The sequence below is a fragment of the Cadophora gregata genome (assembly GCF_030347475.1).
Source record: "Cadophora gregata isolate MNR1 chromosome Unknown scaffold_3, whole genome shotgun sequence".
NCBI lineage: Eukaryota > Fungi > Ascomycota > Leotiomycetes > Helotiales > Ploettnerulaceae > Cadophora > Cadophora gregata.
Window position 1 is genome coordinate 530,747 of NW_026695926.1, and position 18,552 is coordinate 549,298.

Consider the following 18,552-nt stretch of genomic DNA (forward strand, 5'->3'; position numbering starts at 1 on the left):
GGGCCAGTTAAGCATAAACTACCATACTTTACTAATGTGCTTAGATTTTCCATTTAGTGTTCACCGCCTGTTTGGGGTGGAGAAAGACTTCCGGCAAAGTGTGCACCGAAGCTATGAGGAAACTCAGACGCCACAACTTTAAATCTTGATTTAAGCTTTGGAGAACGTAACGCAGTCCAGGGAATGATTGTAGAGATCTACTACATGCAAATATGAAGGCAAGTTACCAGGGGCATGTGGTTCAATATGAAAGTATAGTACATTGACGATATAACGTTGCGAAGTAGTTATTTAAGTCAACATGGTGGAGGCAACGTCACGAAAAGGAAATAGAAGTGAGCGAAATCAACGTTGAAATGAATGAAAATCATGTCCTCGATATAGTACAGCAGTATAAAAAGAAAGGAACAATCCCAGAGAGTTTCCCTCTCAACCTCAGGTGGTAAATATCATGCCCCATCGCCCCATAGCGCCGCATACTTACAATATTCCCTCCATGGGCGAACTCCTCATCGCCGATCACTAGTAGTACATCTATGCGCTGAACTGCTCTGCAACGAACGACCTCTTGGTGTCAGGCTCCGTCTGGACAGCCTTGTTGTCGCTAGCATCGCCCTGTACGGAGTCCTCAGTGCTGGCTGTTCCACCAGTAAATGGATCTGGGGCTGTAACACCACCCGCAGCGGCCGGTTGAGCCGCACCGGCCATTCGAATTGCAAGAACACCACCGAATGGCCCTGCTCCGTTGGTATTGGCGATCTTGAGGAGGCAGACTCCGGATTGACCGCCAACGTTACCGGTGCAGACGGTACCAGCTGGGATGGTGCCAGCTACTGGCTCATCGGTGTTGACGTTCGATGCGCGCTTCACGATACCAGCGGAGATGAGTACGCGGCGGAAGAAACGACGATCCTTTGGTGCGCGGATGTTGCCGTTCACACCTGGTACTTGTTGTGTAACTTGCAGCTTGGTTCCTTGAGAGAAGGCTCCTGTGCCTGTGGTATCGAGGACCATCGTAACAGGTCCAGCGCCATCAGTTGTCACAGTGTGCCAGGTGCCAGACACAGATCCGCCATCTGATACTTGAGGAAGGACTTCTCCAGACTGTGCCATGACAGCAGACATTCCTGCCAGGGTATTCTTGCCGCCGCCAGCAGTTTTGCCGAGACCGTCGCTCATGGGGTTGACTTTGTTGAAGACTGTTGTGTCGACTTCGGTGACCTTGTTCTTGCCCGGGCCTGGAACGACGCCTCCCATTATCCCAAGAGCAGTGGTATTGCCTCCCATATCACCTGTCTGAGATGGGTTTAGACAATGCAAGTGGGAGAAGAAGCAAGTAACTTACGATGACAGCCACTTTACCGTGAGCCGCAACGAGAGATGATGCTGCCAGAGCACTGAGGATGACTTTGGAGAGCATGATTGCGGTTGTTCTTGTGGGGAATATACTTAAAATATGTTTTTGAATGTAAATGACCGAAGGCTGCCACGAGTCAATCGTAAACGGCTGGAGAATAGAAAAATGACAGGACGGAATAGGAGAAAACTGGTGAACTATTGATCGCTGATAGTGTTCAAAGAGAGGGGAATTGAACAGCTTTAATACACGTCTGGTACGAGAAGAAGACGGCTTGTGTTTGGTATTGTACCGGGATGGCCACAATAGAAGAGTCAATATCTGAACTCAATCATGCTAGGGTGTTTATGAAGTTCATTACCAAGACGAATACCATGGATATGCTGCATGAAGTCAAGGGAGGGACGGACCAGACGGCGAGCCGGCAGGCGAGGTGGACAATTGGGCCTTTGCGACGTTTGAACGCTGTCAAAACATCAGGTTTGACTGGCGCAGCGAATTTCGGAGTTCAAGTGACTGACTGCGAGCGATGTTTCTTGAACCGAGTCTCAGCTTGTGGCCGATCTTCAAACGAAGGAAGGTTTTGTTGGCCGCCATGGATGATTGACGAAACGGGCCTATCCAATGTGGAGTAGACGCACTTCCTCCGAATCGACACCAGCGGATAGAAGCCAATTGACTGCAATAACATCAACTATTGGATAGGAAGAGGTGCATTGCCTGTGAGCGCTTCCATTCTCTGGCGTCAAACAAGGCCACTGTTTCTGGCCGTGCACGTTTCCAAGACGCGCCAACCCATGCCAAGCCTCTTTTTGTCGAACATTCGGCTCCTCCTTACGGGTTTGAGTTATAAGCTTAACTCTGTCAAAGACAATCATGGGGATTTGGCGTGGATAACTGTACATAAGTTCTCGTCCGCATGTACTACATAGGGAGCATTCAGAATATGGAAAGTTGTGATGTTTATTGAGTAAGAAAGGAAGCGACAAGTTCAATACTAGAAGGCTAGCCATTGAAAGAAGAAGTGATAGAGCATGTGTAGCCGATGGTGAGCCTGAATTAAGCATTGCCAACGTTACCGCCAATGCCGCTGGTCTTGGAGTTGTTCGATGTTTCGAGAGATCTTGACACGGCGACAAACTTCGGCAGATCATGCTCCAATCGATTTGCAGCCGGGATTCCCCAACAATTACTTGAGTGTGCGCCACCCGTAGATCACATAGGAAGTATAATGTGATCAGAGTCTTGTCACAGGTAAGGCGGCTTGGAGACAGGCGGTGTTTTAAGCTTGGCCGAGCCCAAACAGCTAAGCACGTGAAGCTGGCCCGGTTTGAACTGCCTGACCCCAAATAGGAGATGGTACTAGCAATTCGAATATCATGTCTGAGTTACAGAGCATGCAATTGAATATGGTAGCAAGCAATGTAGTTGCTAGCTGAGCAAAGGGGCAGGCCCGATTGAGCAACAATAGTCAACTTGAATCGCATACTCTTGAATCGGAATTGAGAAGATGAGCCAAATCTTTGGAATCAAGATGCCGAATTTCAACAAAAAACTTGGAGTCCGTACGGATTCCGTCCGATCATTTTTTCCAACTTGGAAACCAAACAAGTTTCATTCCATCTAACCATGAGATCTCTTCGCTGGTGGGATGACCAGGCCGACAGTTGGAAGTAAGCGGGTGGGACAGACACTTCCTTCTGCCTCTGTGAAACTGGGAAAGGGCGGCGTTAGCTGATGTTAGATTCAGCTGATCTGAGCTGTTACTGCTTGACTCGGTTCGGTCGAATCTCTTCGCCAAAAGCACCAGCATAGACACAAGTCGATTTTGTCTCTGACCCATTTTCCTCGACGTCGAAGTATGGACGGGCACGTACCCAGTCACTGATGCAGTCGTTGGCACTTTTCATAAGCTGTTTTGTAGGCCATAATGCTGCCGGACAACTGCTTAGCCCGCCGCCCAGAAGCAGAAAACGGTCCCAGTCGACGTCGATTTCCAGACATCGAACATTGGCGCAGTGTGCCATCTTCGGTTTTGACTCCACAACGGCGACCTGGACAGCTTGGCACATAAGACTTGTCGCTGTTAGGCTTGCGTCCAGAGCAGAGGCCTCATGAGTCCAATGCAGAACTGACACTCTCTGTCTGCTTGCTGAACAAATCAACGAGTTGTCGGATATTCATTGCTGTGTCCTCTTATCGACTATGGTCGGCCTTCCAGCCACCTCTGCAAGGAAACAACGCAGAGCATACTCGGCAGTTGCACACATCAGGAGTGCATAACGGGTCGTCTGTTCTCTCCTATTTCATACAAGCCGTACTTTGGATAGGAATCGTCATATCCAAACTGTACTTCGCGACATGATCGCGGGACGGGAGTTGGAAGACATAGGCTTATGCTTGAATAACGCCAACCCACAACTTTAGAACGCAGAAACATGTTGCAGACATCAGAAAGTTTGACTCCATGAGCAAGAGAATCCGTCCCTACGCCACTTCTGGTCTGCGCGAGGCAATAACGGATTTGGAAGTCAGAGCATCAGAGAAGTATTGACCTGTAGGGAATGATAACAACTTCAGTGGAACAGGCTGTAGTAGCTAATCGTTACGCCAGGGCCCAGCTCTCACAGATGTGACTTAGAGATATCGTTGAAAAGAACAGCAGAAGAAGAGCCTGTATGATATGTGAAATATATATGGTTAAAGCCGTGAAGACCCTGGAGGGGTATCTGAGAGGTGCATAGAAATCGAGCTGCTTGTCTCGTCCACATCCGCAAGTCCGGCCATCAGAGTCTGAAGTGGAAGTGAGCCGTGAAATGTGACAACCAAATCTGTCTGTCGTGGTAACGATCCAGTCTGATCGGTGTGATAAAGAAATGCTTCGATTCACGTGAGAGGGATGAAGTTTCGCAGCTGTCTGGACTGACTCTTGACATGCCTGGTTGGTTTGGCTTTACGCTAAACCCGATTAGTGAAAACACCATCGCGACGCCCTCCACTTCGCGCCGCAATCAACACGAATGCACCAGGTCGGAATAATTGAACGCGCAACGACACCAGGAACCACTTCAAACCGTCTCATTTACGATCGCGTCAAATGCCTCAATGACTACTCGAAGACCGCCACTCTTAGACATTTCCAGTAACGACGTGATGAGCTCCCCAGCCGCGACAGCAAGCAGGCGCAAGTCTGGACGCGCCGTGAGAGCACCAGAAAAGTTTATGCCCGAGGCGCCCTCGTCCCAAGCAGGATCTGCGAATTCGAAGAGAAAAAGAACGGAAGAGGATGGCGAGAATGACGCGTCGGAAATAGATGACGAGGCAGAAGCCAGCGACGATGCCATTGCGAGCGCGGCAGAGGAGGAATTACAAGAAGTCAGGAGGAAGGCAAAGACGACCAAAAAGCCTGCAGCAAAGAAGGCCAAAGTCAACGGCACATCGTCGCGCGAAGAACCTCTAGCTGTGAAGCTCCCTGCTCGGCCGAAGAAAGGTGGCAAGCGTGTCGCGATCGCGGATAAGGATGCTGAGGGGTTGTACGGTACGCGCTTCTACTTGTAGGCAACACGGGGTTGTGCTGATTACTTTGTAGCCGATGTATTCCAAAGTGGCGATTCTTCTGAGGATGTCGTTACTGGGTGGTTGAGTGCATACAGCGACGATAATTTCTCTGCGCTGGCTGATTTGGTTAACCTCGTGCTCCGAAGCGCTGGCTGTGCTATTGGAATCACAAGCGACGACGTCAACGATGAAGACAATGTCATGAACAGATTGGCAGACATACAGGAGGAGCATCAAACAGTTAGTTGTCCGTTCCGGCGGCACACTAAACACTGCTAACCAAAGCTAGCAAAATATTACCGACTACCCCCTCATGTCGAAAGCGAAGAGTAGCCATGCATTTCGAGGCTCTCTGGTCGGTTTTTTCGATCAACTCATTCAAGCAATGCATGACACTGGAATATTGTACGACGAACAGCCATTGATAGAGAATATCGACGTGTGGATTTCCAGCTTGTCTTCCTCGACCTTGCGACCATTTCGACATACTGCTACGCTTGTGGCTTTGACAATGATGACCGCAATGTGCCGGGTTGCAAATCACGAGATTGAACTTGCAGCAAAAGTACAGCGCCAACTCGAGTCAGAAAAGAAGAAAAAGGGGGCGAACAAAGCTAGACTGGCAGATTTCCAGCAGAAAGTCAAGAAGAACGAGAATAACAAGGCTTTCATCGAGTTACGGCTCCGAGGATTTTTCGATACTGTATACACTCACAGATATCGCGACGTTGATCCTAAGATCCGAATTGAATGTGCCGAAGCGATGGGATCATGGATGATGACGTTGGAGAGTGTGTTCTTCGAGGGGCAATATCTGCGATACATGGGTTGGATGCTTTCTGATACTCATGGGCCCATGCGCCTTGAAGTTGTGAAGCAACTATCTCAGCTGATGAAAAGTCTCAACCCTGGAGGCATGCGCCACTTTGTCGAACGATTTCGCCCGCGTATGGTTGAAATGGCAATACGAGATTCAGAACCAGGAATCAGAGCAGCTGCTGTGGAGTTGATGGACCTGATTCGTGAAGCCGGCATGCTAGAGCCAGACGATATTGACACTCTGGGCAAATTGATTTTCGATTCTGAGCCGAAAGTACGGAAAGCTATTGTTGGATTCTTCTCGGAAAATATCAACGACCTGTATGAGCTAAGAGTGGAGGAGCTTGGCGGTGAAGAGGCCATTGAAAATCTTCTAACAGTGGATGATGAGGATGATTACGATTCACCACGCGGGGAATGGATCAGACTGAAATGCCTTGCCGAAAGCCTTTTGACCTACGATGCCCAGGATTCTGATGAGTTGCCTAGTCAAATCGAGGTAGCGGATTTCCTGGACGTTTCTGGCTCTGAATCAAGATTTACCCTTGCTGCACAGGCACTGTATGAGAAGTTGCCGGTTCTCAAAGACTGGGAAGTACTGGCAGGTTATCTTTTGTATGATCACACAGCTGCTGCATCAGACGATGAAGCCGAGAACTCCGTCAGGGAAAGTTTCAGGCCAACCGAGAAAGAAGAACTTATTCTTCTCGAGATTTTAAATGCTGTTGTTAAGGTCGGCCTTGCCCGCGTGGAGGAATCAGCCAAAGAAAAGGGCAGAAGTAAAAACGCGAAGGCAGAAGCTGAAGAGGCAAAAGACAACGCTGCACGACGTTTGGCCAGTCTCATCCCTCGCCTGTTAAAGAAATTTGGGGCGGATCCAAAGACAGTAACGCTCGTACTGCGATTGGAGCACGCGTTGAATCTAGGTGTCTTCCAAGAACTCCGACAAGACACCACAGTCTACTCTCAATTATTGGACGAAATCAGTGCTCAGTTCAATGGCCATGCAGATCGTACAGTTCTCGCCGAAGCCGGGGCAGCATTCTTGCATGCTCGAGGATACGAGGAACTTGAGGAAATTGCTGATAACAAGATTCTGTCGCTCTGGGAGGATACAGCTAATTCTCTTCGCCAACTCAACAAGACCGGCAATATTGCTGTTCGGGGCTCTTTTAGAGACAAGGTCCTCAGCGATCTATCTCATACTCTCATAAGATTAGAGCAGCTGTCCACCATTGCAAGCTCAGTTGAGACTTTAGAGGATGCATCATCAAGTGGAGATCCACTTCCCATCGTCATACTTTTGGATATCGTTGCCCGAGGCGTCTTTGAAGATGCTAATGATGAAGAAATTGACACCCTCGAGGACGAAATCGTCTTATCCGCTATGAAATCAGCGATGTTCTACTTCATGTGGAAGATCCGAGGCTTGACTGACGCAGTTGCTATCGACGACGAAATTCCTGATATTGACATCGATCATCTCAAGGAATGGCAGGCAATATTCATTCAGAATCTGACTGCCTCATTTTCGTCACGAGCTACCCTTGATCCTGTCCGATTAATAGGAGCTGGGACTCTGCTTGACATACACGTGCTGTTTACTACCCTGCGACCATCAGAGAAACCCAAGGGTGCTGAAGCTGATGCCGATGAGAACCCATATTACTTGACACTCATCAACCAGGTCATACCCGTGGTTCAACAAGAACTGCTATCCATATTCGATGCACTGGAGAAGCAGTTTGCCAAGAGAGCGAAAAAGAAGTTGGCAGAGCCAAGCGATGACGAAGAACCAGAGGAACTCGACGAGGACCCAGAAGACGACGAAGAAGATGTCACGGACAGCGAGCGACAAGCTGAAACCCTTTCAGCAGAAAAGGAGCTCTGCGAGCTCACAGGAAAACTCGTTCTCGCCATCCTAGCACAAGTTATCGACGCTTCAGGACCTCATAAAGGCAAACTTCGGTCACGTCTTCAGCGAAACCGTCTACGCCTCGGCCCGAACTTCAAGGATGTCATCGCCTATCTTGACGAACCAAAGTCCAAAGCAAAGAAGAGTCACAAAAGCAAAGCTCAGCAGGCTGCGGATGCGAAGAAGAAGGCCGCTAAGAGCACGGAGTTGGCCGTCGAGGAAGAAGAGGATGAAGAGGACCCGTTCGCGGACGTCGAGCCAGAAGAGGGTACGGTGGAGGATCTACGGAGACGAGAGTTACTTGAAGAGGAGCCCGAGGGTAGCGTTGAGGGTAATGGCGATGCAGCGGATGGCTCTGGCGAGGATGATGACGACATCATGGGGGATTAGATATCGCGGTCTCTGAATTTGGGCTTGGCTTGTCGAGTCTTGTAGGAATATGGTATGGAGCGAAGTGATTTGAGCTGCTGGATCTTGCCTTGGGATGGATGGAATCTGATCAGATCAGAGCATGCGAATATTTTGCACATAATGATTGCATTTTCTGCGTGGTTGTTTTCATTATCTACAGCAGCGGCGGCAGTAGCGGTAGCAGAAGCAGCAAAATTCGTGCTTTGTTTTCAAATGGCTGGACATGGATGTATGCGGCGAGATAGGATGTTCATGGATGGTCGGGATGGTAGTTTATGATTCTCATTTTGCGTTGCGTCGCGTCGCTTATGCGGATCAGGAGATACCGTCCATACATGGTACACTAAATATCACAGCTTTCGTCACTAGTCTCATCCATATGGGCCTTGTTTTATATCTCTTACCCAGGCACTGATGAAAACGTTGGTAGGGAACAGTGTGGAGGTGTTTATTCTCAGCTTTCATAAGGTTTGCTTGCAGCTGCGGCCGATAGCGCTATCTCCTACGAAGTGCTGTTGCTAGTACGATTATCGAATGGTCGCGACCCTATAGTTTCGGCATCAGTAAGCTGATTCTATGTATTGGTAATGTTCTTGATCTGTTCTAGTCTGTCTTTGATACCATGGTTATTCAAGAGCTCCGCACGACACCAAGACCCATGCCTTCATTCCATCGTTTGGACATGTCTTGTAAAATGTATTCAAATAACATGTTCTTTATGAAGGTCTTTACAATACCTTGTTCGCAATCAGTCACATCTCGCAGGACGGAATTCTCAAAGCCATTGAAAATGGTACCGAGATCTCTTTGTAGTATGAGGTAGGATAAATTATCTGTAAGAATCTCTCACGTCCTTCAAGTATTTCAACCATCATCATTGACATAAGCATAACCATTTCTATATTTGTCATTCGCTAACTGGGAAAGAAAGCGGTAAATACTTCATCATGACCGACTCGAACAACACTGACAACGAGTGAGGTATGTACGAATCAAATATCTCTCCTCCAGCATATAGCGACGGAGAGGGCTCGATCTCGCTGTCACTGAACGAGCTTTTCGGAGAACAGCTCATTTTTGTCGAAGCATAATGTGCCAACAACCTCAGTCCAGCACCTATCTACCGCGATCCAGCCTCTAGAACTCTGTACGCTAATAAGTGGTTAATGACAGGCCAGTTGGTGATAGAAGCACCGGGCTATCGAAAGTATCCAGTTCAAATCCTTCCCATAAACGTTGACCAGAGCATCTCCTACATAACAAATCATATTGTTTCCAGTACCGTGTCAGACAAAGAACCCACTGTTTGTAGTTATATGCCGGACCGTTGGAGGAAAGTGGAAGTTTCTGCTTTATCTGTTGCTTGGCAGAGGCAGGCGTCAGCTCAAAGATGTGCCTCGGAGAACAAGAATCCCACGACTTTTGGATGGAGCTGTCACACTCTCCTTACAGGGAAGAAAGACTAGGAAATCAAAAATGTCTTCACTAAAATGTCTGAGAGAGGCTGGCGGGATCATCTGGTCATCTCATGCAGGGTAGTCCAGAATGGGGCGTTAAATTAGACGAAGAAACCGTAATTGGCTGGTATTTCACAGCTTATTTTCTCTTTTAAGCTCCAGTTGTTTTGAATTTCCCCTCACCTCAGCAGTAGTAAAGTCACACAGGGCAGTGCCCAGTCCAAAAAAAAAATGAATCCAAGGCCATCTTCTGTACCGAATAGTCGATCATTCGTTGCACGTTCGATAATATACCTGAGTGACATTTAATCTTTATGCCATTTCATGTTGGATCGATTGCTCGTGATTTTCTTACTGGGTTTCGTGCCGCTTCTGACCTAGAATGTATCAATTTTTGTGGTACGCTGCATTGTATGTTTTAGCCTGGAGCTAGAACTGGTGTACAGCTTCGTCCGGAGTTTCCCAAAAGCAGGTGCTTTTGTTCAAGAATACCATCCTGTATTACAATATACTTGAATCAAATACATCTTTCCTTTCTTTTTACCTTCTCTTTTTCTCGGACACACATCCTAAAAGCGTCAAACCCGTCTATATCATATATACTAACCACTCCATGAATTATGCTGCAGCACGGAGTTCAGCAGTCTTGCTCATGCTTTCGAAGACGACCTTATGCCAGCCCTTGCTATACATTTTCATGTAAGAAAGGCTTAATCTATAGGTAGGTACATGACAATGCAATATTAATATAAATTATACAAGTATTAGTAAAATTTCATCCTTCTACGGGGATTACCTAGGTATTTCCCCTTCGGGGGCGGGGGACGGGGGGCGAAAACTCCCCGCAGCCTACATGAATTCCAATATAAGAGCGCAAAACCACTAATTCGTGGATCAAACTGCTGAACTCATGCGAAAAACATCAACAGCTCTGCCACCTAGGCTCAGTAGCCTAAATTCATGCTCTGTTCCGGAAATTGCTTCACTACTGTACCGCCACCAGCAGCTCACAACCATCCTGGTCGCCGTGAAGGAAGTGCGAGTGAACAAGAAGCAAATGACTCCCCAGTTCGACATGCACAGACACCACAACCACGCAGTTAGTTTTCATCCAACCTCTAATCTGGCTCCATCTGATTGGAAACAGCATCCATATACCGAAACTCCAGCACTGATACTCTACGAGCCTACCCGTCTCAGATCTCTAAGACCTCAACCCAAACTAGGCACTTAAAAGTGCCAAGATGAGGGAAAATATGATATCGTCGTATGGTAAGCTGATTGAACTGATATTGATGCCCATATGTTATGATATAATACATCCTGCTCCAGCACATGGTGGGAGACCGAAAAGGGTCAAGTTGGACAACGTCCAGATAGTATGGACGGATAATGGACCGGAAATACATGGGGAGACTCGAAAGAGCTAGCTCACTAGTATTCTGCACTTGGAGAGTAAAGCATTGAAGCTACATTTTGAGAAGATGGAGGAGCGGGAGTGGAAGGATAGGTTGACCGTTGTGTCTAAGTTTCCGACCGATGGATAATATTACGTACCTTGTCATCACCTCAGATCTATTCTTAAATAACAACAAGAGGTCAAAACTTTTCATTATATACTTTTGTAACATTATAGCCAGTATTCGCATCATCGTACAATCAATACTTTTACAGCTTCACAGCTCGCAGACAACCAGTGTCGCCACATTAATTTACCCAGAACCCCTCATCAACGCTCTTCCCTTGTCACTCGCTCGACTTCGATTTGAACTTCTGTTGTATCCTCTTCATGAATGGCTCCTTTTCTTCCTTGACTTTGACTTCGTACAATGCTTTGTGTTCAGTTGCGATGTCGTGGGAATCTTCGTAGTCGACGTGGACGAATGCGCGTTCGACGTCTCCCAGTCCTGAAGTGGAATTAGTATTTAGACAAAGCTAGAGTTGGAGGGAGGAAAGTACCTTCGAGCTTTCGCTGCAGAGTTTCGCTAACGTCGTGAGTTACTTGAAGTGTCTCGTTACGGTCCATGATGATGTCAACTTCGGCGTAATATTTGTCACCGGCATGGTATGCTCGGACCTGGGTGAAGAACTCATCTCAGCATGTGCATTCTGCTGAATGGATTGCTCCAATAAGAGGCATGTCTGGTTACGTGGAAGCTTACCGTGTCGATTTTCAGAATTCTCTTGTCGTGCGTGACAGACACATACACCATCTTGTTGAGGAAATCTTGAGGCGCAGACTTCCCCACCAGGTACCACATGTGCTCGAAAGCAGTAGATGCCCAGGAGTACAAGATCAAACAAGCGATACAGATTGCACCGGTAGGGTCTAGGAACCATACGACATTGTAGCGACTGCCAACGACTGACATGATCAAACCAAAGATGTTGACTGCGATATCGTTGCGATGATCAATCTGGAGGAATTCATCAGCACTATTGATACCGTGCATGCATATCTGGACTTACCATGAAAATTCCTGCAGCGGGGTATCTTCTCAAGATGAAACAGTAGACGAAAAGGCATCCTTTTGCAAAGACTGTGTGTATGTCAGAATGGCAGCTCGCTCACTACAATGGTAAGAAGGCAGTGTGGCTTACTTGCGACACAAACAAATACAATTGGAATAATGTGGAGTGCTTCTGATTCGTGAGCACCACGCACCAAGCTGCGAACAGACTCGATCTAATCACCAAAATCAGTAAACGTATCAAGATAGAATGTTCGGAGGACTCACGATCAGCTGGACAGAGACCGTAGTCATGAGAGCACAGAAGAGGATGATTCCGACAGTCTCAACTCGCTTGCGACCCTGTTGGTTGTCAGAACATGAAACGGGTACTATCTTGGTTGGAACATTAGATCGTACATACCACTGGGAACTTCTGCATATTGGGCTTAGCTGCCAATCGAGACGTAATCAACATGATGATGGAGCTGACTAAATCCATCTCCAATGAAGTTAGTAATGCTGTCGAGACAAATCCAGAATATGCGAACCTACAAATGCATCTGCTGCTGTGGCAAACAGTGACAGTGACCCGGTTGATACAGCTGCGTACATTTGAATAATGAAAAGGCCAAAGTTGCACACGAAACTGGCGTTGACTGCAAATCTTACTTTGCCGCCATTCTTCAGTGCGTCGTCAATTTCGAACTGTTCTTCCTCGCCGCTGCCGAGATAGGCATCAATGAGAGCATTTTGACGATTGTAATACTTCTTGACCTTTCTTTGTTTTCGACCTGCCTTTGTTGGGACCACTTGCTGAGTGAATTTGCTCTGGACATCATCTCGGATATATCCTTTCAGCATGTAAGGGTCAGACTCGATTGAGGAAGAAGTGTTTCCCCTCTCGAGGGAGCTCTCGGTTACTGATATAGGCTCGATTGGGTCAGATTCGTCGATAATGGTAGTGACAGGCTTCTGTATTGACTTTATCGAAGAGTCTGATTGAAAAGTGGAATGTTGTGCCGGAGGTGTTTGAATAGGAGTCGGGGCAGGGGAGGAAGAGCGAGCAGGCTCAACCTGCTTATTTTCGTCTTTCCGAGAATCCATCTGAAAAGTGAAGCCGAGTTACAAGGGCGGAGTGAATAGAAAGGAGTTTCGAGCCGAAGGATGAGCGATGCCGAGCAAAAGTTCAAAAGTTAAGATGAGAATGATAAGAATAGTAGGACAAGAGAACGGAAGATGTGCTTTCCGATAATTTTCAGCGTACGAAACCCATGCAATGCTTGAGATCTGTGGTCGTGTCGTGTCGAGAGATGGGTATAAGTAATTTCTATCGCCCACGACAGTGTTTGCCACTAGCTTCAGACGATCTCCAGGAGAGACAACTGGAGAATATTCTGAACAAGGCGTGTTTGGGAAAGAATAAGAGAGTGACACTTTGGGACAAGACGTCTGCTTGACCGACGAAAGACATTGCATTGATTCTTGCGTAGCATCACAGCTGTCAGAGAGCTGGCTTGGCAGACGACCCTCGAGGCTCTGTTACTCTGGGCAATATAGTCCACACATGATTCTGAATACCTCGAAGGTTTCATGCATGCCTATAAGTGGAGTCACGTTCCGTTCAAGCAAGACAGCCAAGAGACCCGCCCAGCTCGTGCCATGCGTTGTCCGAGGCTCTGTTGCGGGAGGCTCTGTGGTTCATAGCTGTCCCATTCTTCAAGCATGAAAGCCTCCGAGAGCTAGACGCGGCAATATCCATGTCCCAGCCACTTCCGTGGGGGCGGCTCGGCATGTCATTCATGCGGGATGCCCAGTAGTGTTGTTGTTTTGATCTCGCCAAGCTTCTGAGGTAGGATTCAGCACGGGCGGCTCGGGTGCCGAAACACAAGGAGCTTAGAAACAGGCGAGAGAACTTTTCAACGACCAACCATCCTCACCGCATTCCTCATCCACTTCCTGATCTGGATATTATTATTTGAGTTCTCCCTCCGCCATCCAGTGTAACTTCGTCGATCATACGGCCGAGCATGTCGGTGATCTCCTTTGCCGGAGCTGGGGGCGCGGCTTTATCCCATTGGGCATATCTGGCTGCTGGGGAACAGGCCAACTTGCCAAGTGGCATCCGGCAGTTGAGACTGAGAGCCTGCAGCGTGGCGTTTTGGAATGGTTCTGGAAGTCCAGTCGCATTCTCAGCTGGATAACGACAGCTCTTTCTTCTATTTCAGGCTTGTATTTGACAGTTGACTGGCGTATCTCGCACAATCGAGGGGAGAGGCGCTGAAAGCGCGATCTGGCGTTTATTGTGGACTCGGCACAGACGTGCTCAGACTTTGATATCACGTGCGATATATGGCTGCATGTGGGGTATCCCCGGTTGCTTGACGACTGCTTGCTTGTTTTTGCTGATGCTTGACTCCATTAATGTTTCATCGTTACTACTCGCTACGGTTCCCTCATCATGTATCCAGTGCCAAGGACTATACGAATCGACGTGCCCCACCTCAAGAAGTCTTGATGTCTCTTTTTTCTTGGCTTCCAAATGGTTTGCCAGTCACTCCCCCGGCCCTGTACTGTCCCTGCTTGCACGGAAGCGTCGATCATTACTGGAGCATCAAACACAGATCCGTATTTGTCAACATCGCCTGCCAGATGAGGAATCTGTGGGTCTGTCTATTGCATCCTTGCCTGTCAGCGGTCAGCCTGGAGAGAACAAGGAGAGTCAGAAGTATTTTCGTCGATTGCACAAAAGTTTGGCCGGATATGGAACAATTTCGTCATGCTTGCGAGGTCTTTCCCGAATTTCCATTCCTGACGGAATAACTGGAACAGATTGGAAGCACTGGTCAGCTCGCCATCTGTTCCTGTGCCACAAATCGGAATGGGTTTTGACAACATTTGCGCTTCAGTGTATCAAAACTGTGTTGCATCCAGTTGGAGGCTATTTGTGTACATCGGCAACGTTCCTGGGGATCGCTGGGCATTATGCTTATCTTTAGCCCACGAAGTGAAACTAGCGTGGACAAGGACGACCTAAGTCAACCCACCTTCACTGACTTGGGTCGCTCAATTACCCCATGGGTATTTGTCTTGTCAGAAGTCTTGATGGTTAGTCGAAGCGGTCGTATGTTTGGATCATCTTGGCAAGAATCCTTGAGCACCCAGACATATCCAGAATGAGCCTGTCGTTACGTAGTTTCAGGAAGGTGGAGGCTGCTCTTTCTCTTTGTCCAGATTGTATATGTATTGAGGTGTATCTGACAGTTTCAAGACTCAACTCTGTTCTCATCCGGTATTCTTTTAATCGGGCGAAGCTGTGCTTTGCTATTTTCTGTTCTTCCTTTCCTTTCTTCAAGTGGGCAGGCTCCCTTTTTTCCTACTTTCAAGATGGAGGCTGAACCAGCAGCAAAGCCGCAGTGCGGAGGTGGACAGGCGAATGCGGATGATTATGACTTGCCTCTCCATGTGGCAGCACTTTGTAAGTGTCATCTACCGGCTCGAAATGCTTTTGTGTCTTTTGCTTACTCGTCATAGTCCTTGTGTTACTTTTCAGTATCTTTGGTGCAGGATTTCCCGTCGTCGCGAAGAGAGTCAGCTGGATGAAGATTCCACCCAAGCTCTTCTTCTTCTGCAAGCATTTTGGTACAGGTGTACTCATAGCAACAGCCTTCGTTCATGTAGGAATATCACACCTATTTACTACTGTCAACGCTAACTTATCTGTCAGCTTCTCCCAACTGCCTTCCAATCCCTCAATAATCCATGTCTCCCGGATCTTTTTGTTGTCCAATACCCTGCAATGCCTGGCGTGATCATGATGGCTTCCCTTTTTGCTCTCTTTGTCATTGAGATGATTTTGAAGTCGAAGACCGGAGGACACTCTCATGGCTGAATCTTATACTTCGTCGACGATCGACCTCTATGGTTACAACGGGCCAAGGACTCGATGGACACGGACATGGTCATGTCCATGGTCAGGGACATGCTGCAAAGGGCGCACCACCAGGAGTTCCAACACCACCACAATATCAGAACGATCTAGAATGGAGGGATGATGAGTATCCAGATGAGAAAGATTTGACGTTTGTTAGGTACTACACCCCCTTTCTGACTAGAATGGAACAACTACTAACGTTATGTAGTGCGACTTATGAGCCTGAGCCAGATTTCCAGCCTAGTCTGCGTCGCAGTGATACAAATTATGGCTCTCAGTCAGAAATGCCACCATGGTTCCAAGTTTTCTTTGCTCAATATGTCCGCCAACGTGAGGAGATGAAGAACATGATCATGGCATACGGCCCACGTAGAGCACCTGCCCCACCTCAACTTCCACCGAATACCGATCCCGAGACAGCCATGATGGCTGCTGAGCCTATTATCGATGAGGCAACCTACAAGAAGATGTCTCTCAACATCACTCTTTTGGAAGGTGGTATCTTGTTTCACAGTGTCTTCGTCGGCATGACTGTCTCCATCACCACTGATGGATTTATCATCCTTCTCGTCGCCATCTTGTTCCATCAGTTCTTCGAGGGTCTTGGACTGGGAAGTCGTATTGCTGCTGTGCCATATCCAAAGGGAACTGCTAGACCTTGGATTTTGGTGGTGGCATTTGGCACCACTGCCCCGATTGGACAAGCTATTGGATTGCTCGCGAGAAACTCATATGATCCCGAAAGTGCTTTTGCTCTGATCATCGTCGGAGTCTTCAATGCAATGTAAGTACAATACCGTCTTTCTCGTCGGTCAAATTACAAGAATACTAACACTCAGTCAGCTCATCTGGTCTCCTCATCTTTGCCGCAACCGTCGATCTCCTCGCTGAGGACTTCCTCTCTGATGAAGCCCAACTTCTGATGTCCAAGAAAATGAAGATTTGGGCTTTTACATTCGTCATGATGGGCGCGGCTTGCATGTCCGTCGTTGGCGCCTTCGCATAATCAACCGACGAGCACACACATCGACAGGTTCTCTTACAGAACGACCGGGCTGCCAACACCAACTGGCAACAATGATAGTGTAAGATATTTACGATTAATTAGCCCCACGGCCACACACTCCTTCGCGTGGGGATGCATATGAGTGCATCATTTACTTGATAATTATATGGGATATGTGAGAGGATAACAGGAACGGAGTACGGATTGGATCAAGAAAATGGATGGAGCTGGCAAGATTGCGCTCCAGGGAAATGCATTTTTTAAATGATGGCTGATAATCAAAATAACAAAAAAATCAAATAAAAAAGTCACTCATTTACCTGCTGGCTTCAAGTGAGGACGAAAACCCGTTATCCGCAGTAAGTCATCCTGAACATCTACAGATTCCACTCACTCACTACGATCAGAATAATCAAAGCCCATCTAATTTGGTAAGTTTCCTATATCCCCTTTCCATTCTGACTTGACTACCGGTCTCGCTGGGCTGTACCAAGAGTCCAGGGCACTCCTAACCGTCTCAACATTACCGGATGCGGGGTCTCCGGACGAGTCAATTTCTTAGCCGTTTTACCATCTATTTTCGTCTGAAAAAGTTTGGCAGATGCTGGCTCCGCAGCCAAGCTGAAGATAAGATCGTGCCGCGCTGGGCTCGACATCGCCCAGAAGATAAGCCACGATGGTTGTTTCGGTGGCTTCTGTGAAAGAAAGTTCGGCTGCAGCGGTAGCGTGCTGCGGGGGTCCGACTCGCTACTGTAAGAGCCTGAAGAATTTCAAAGTACCAAGACAATTCGGAGAACTTCGCTTTCTACTTCTATTCTCCTCTGGAGTTAAAAGGCTGGTCATTCTTGACCGAAACGCTTGGAACTTCCTGCTGTTTTCGTGGAGCTGGATAGAACAAACTGTGTGGAAGCGAATACTTTCTGTTTGACTTCGATTTCTCATCCCACTTGTGCGGGCTCGGGATGTATCGGAAATATCATGTAACTCTTGTTGCAGCTGTGAAGCAACATCTAGCACTGTACTTCCCACTTCTTGGTCACTCTTACGTGCAAAGGCTGCCATTACTCGAGGCAGATGCCGAGCTCTCAATCTCAGCCAAACATCGAGTACCTGCCATCTTCGTCGCCCAACCTTAACCATTCTTTAATATTTCCACTCTGATTTGTGGTTCGTACATCGCTACCACTCATACATAGTCCAGCATTTCCTCGCTTCACTTATAATCTCAGATCACCTTCTGATAATTGTGGCTTTCCCTGTAAGGAAGCCGACGAATCATGATTAAAGTGGGGTCTTGTGCTTTACAATCTCGATTCAAAACTTTCCAAAACTCTGGAAGAAAACCAGAAGCAGAAGGGACGAATACGAGAAAATCTATTATAATCTCCTGTACTCATGAGTCCTCATGAAAATATAATCGACAAGGGGGGAAAACGTTTCGTTTGTCTGCGGCAGTACCCCACATACTTCATGGCGAAGTAGATTATGTAAAGCGAATTCTTACATCAATTGGACATATTTTTGGGCAACTGGCGGAAGGAATATTTTGCGACAGATGTTGCATTCAAGCAGCTACCCAATTTCACTTCCAATATCCAGATTGACATCCAACAATTCACCCTGGCACACACCCTGACCTATCGAA

General features: G+C 47.5%; 6 protein-coding genes across 6 annotated transcripts; 4 read left to right on the plus strand and 2 right to left on the minus strand.

The window, feature by feature from the left end:
- Positions 1-534: 534 nt before the first annotated feature.
- On the minus strand, positions 535-1,420 carry ONS95_008721 (uncharacterized protein; the record flags this gene model as incomplete). The annotated part of the gene is made up of 2 exons (XM_058502267.1): positions 535-1,296; positions 1,346-1,420. The coding sequence occupies 2 exons, from the start codon at positions 1,418-1,420 to the stop codon at positions 535-537; spliced, it is 837 nt and encodes a 278-aa protein (XP_058361194.1).
- A 2,946-nt stretch (positions 1,421-4,366) lies between these two features.
- Positions 4,367-8,585, plus strand: ONS95_008722 (uncharacterized protein). The gene is made up of 3 exons (XM_058502268.1): positions 4,367-4,895; positions 4,947-5,155; positions 5,205-8,585. The coding sequence occupies exons 1-3, from the start codon at positions 4,463-4,465 to the stop codon at positions 8,037-8,039; spliced, it is 3,477 nt and encodes a 1,158-aa protein (XP_058361195.1). The 5' UTR covers positions 4,367-4,462; the 3' UTR covers positions 8,040-8,585.
- Positions 8,586-9,122: 537 nt separating this feature from the next.
- Positions 9,123-9,586, plus strand: ONS95_008723 (uncharacterized protein). Its single transcript, XM_058502269.1, has one exon. The coding sequence runs from the start codon at positions 9,227-9,229 to the stop codon at positions 9,524-9,526; it is 300 nt and encodes a 99-aa protein (XP_058361196.1). The 5' UTR covers positions 9,123-9,226; the 3' UTR covers positions 9,527-9,586.
- A 1,537-nt stretch (positions 9,587-11,123) lies between these two features.
- Positions 11,124-13,079, minus strand: ONS95_008724 (uncharacterized protein). Its single transcript, XM_058502270.1, has 8 exons — positions 12,523-13,079; positions 12,392-12,469; positions 12,256-12,330; positions 12,119-12,203; positions 11,987-12,057; positions 11,680-11,934; positions 11,477-11,594; positions 11,124-11,424 (listed from the first exon to the last, which is right to left on the minus strand). The coding sequence occupies exons 1-8, from the start codon at positions 13,072-13,074 to the stop codon at positions 11,264-11,266; spliced, it is 1,395 nt and encodes a 464-aa protein (XP_058361197.1). The 5' UTR covers positions 13,075-13,079; the 3' UTR covers positions 11,124-11,263.
- Positions 13,080-15,354: 2,275 nt separating this feature from the next.
- Positions 15,355-15,859, plus strand: ONS95_008725 (uncharacterized protein; the record flags this gene model as incomplete). The annotated part of the gene is made up of 3 exons (XM_058502271.1): positions 15,355-15,445; positions 15,502-15,644; positions 15,695-15,859. The coding sequence occupies 3 exons, from the start codon at positions 15,355-15,357 to the stop codon at positions 15,857-15,859; spliced, it is 399 nt and encodes a 132-aa protein (XP_058361198.1).
- Positions 15,860-15,888: 29 nt separating this feature from the next.
- On the plus strand, positions 15,889-16,907 carry ONS95_008726 (uncharacterized protein; the record flags this gene model as incomplete). Its single annotated transcript, XM_058502272.1, has 3 exons — positions 15,889-16,058; positions 16,110-16,685; positions 16,745-16,907. The coding sequence occupies 3 exons, from the start codon at positions 15,889-15,891 to the stop codon at positions 16,905-16,907; spliced, it is 909 nt and encodes a 302-aa protein (XP_058361199.1).
- Between the last annotated feature and the right edge of the window lie 1,645 nt (positions 16,908-18,552).

Bases quoted from the DNA above. Each gene is read 5' to 3' on its own strand.
- ONS95_008722 (XM_058502268.1), top strand. From the start codon at position 4,463: ATGACTACTCGAAGACCGCCACTCTTAGACATTTCCAGTAACGACGTG. The intron at 4,896-4,946 runs GTACGCGCTTCT...ATTACTTTGTAG, and splicing joins GGATGCTGAGGGGTTGTACG to CCGATGTATTCCAAAGTGGC. The intron at 5,156-5,204 runs GTTAGTTGTCCG...AACCAAAGCTAG, and splicing joins TACAGGAGGAGCATCAAACA to CAAAATATTACCGACTACCC.
- ONS95_008723 (XM_058502269.1), top strand. From the start codon at position 9,227: ATGACAGGCCAGTTGGTGATAGAAGCACCGGGCTATCGAAAGTATCCA.
- ONS95_008724 (XM_058502270.1), bottom strand. From the start codon at position 13,074: ATGGATTCTCGGAAAGACGAAAATAAGCAGGTTGAGCCTGCTCGCTCT. The intron at 12,470-12,522 runs GTAGGTTCGCAT...ACTTCATTGGAG, and splicing joins CCACAGCAGCAGATGCATTT to ATGGATTTAGTCAGCTCCAT. The intron at 11,935-11,986 runs GTAAGTCCAGAT...GAATTCCTCCAG, and splicing joins CCGCTGCAGGAATTTTCATG to ATTGATCATCGCAACGATAT.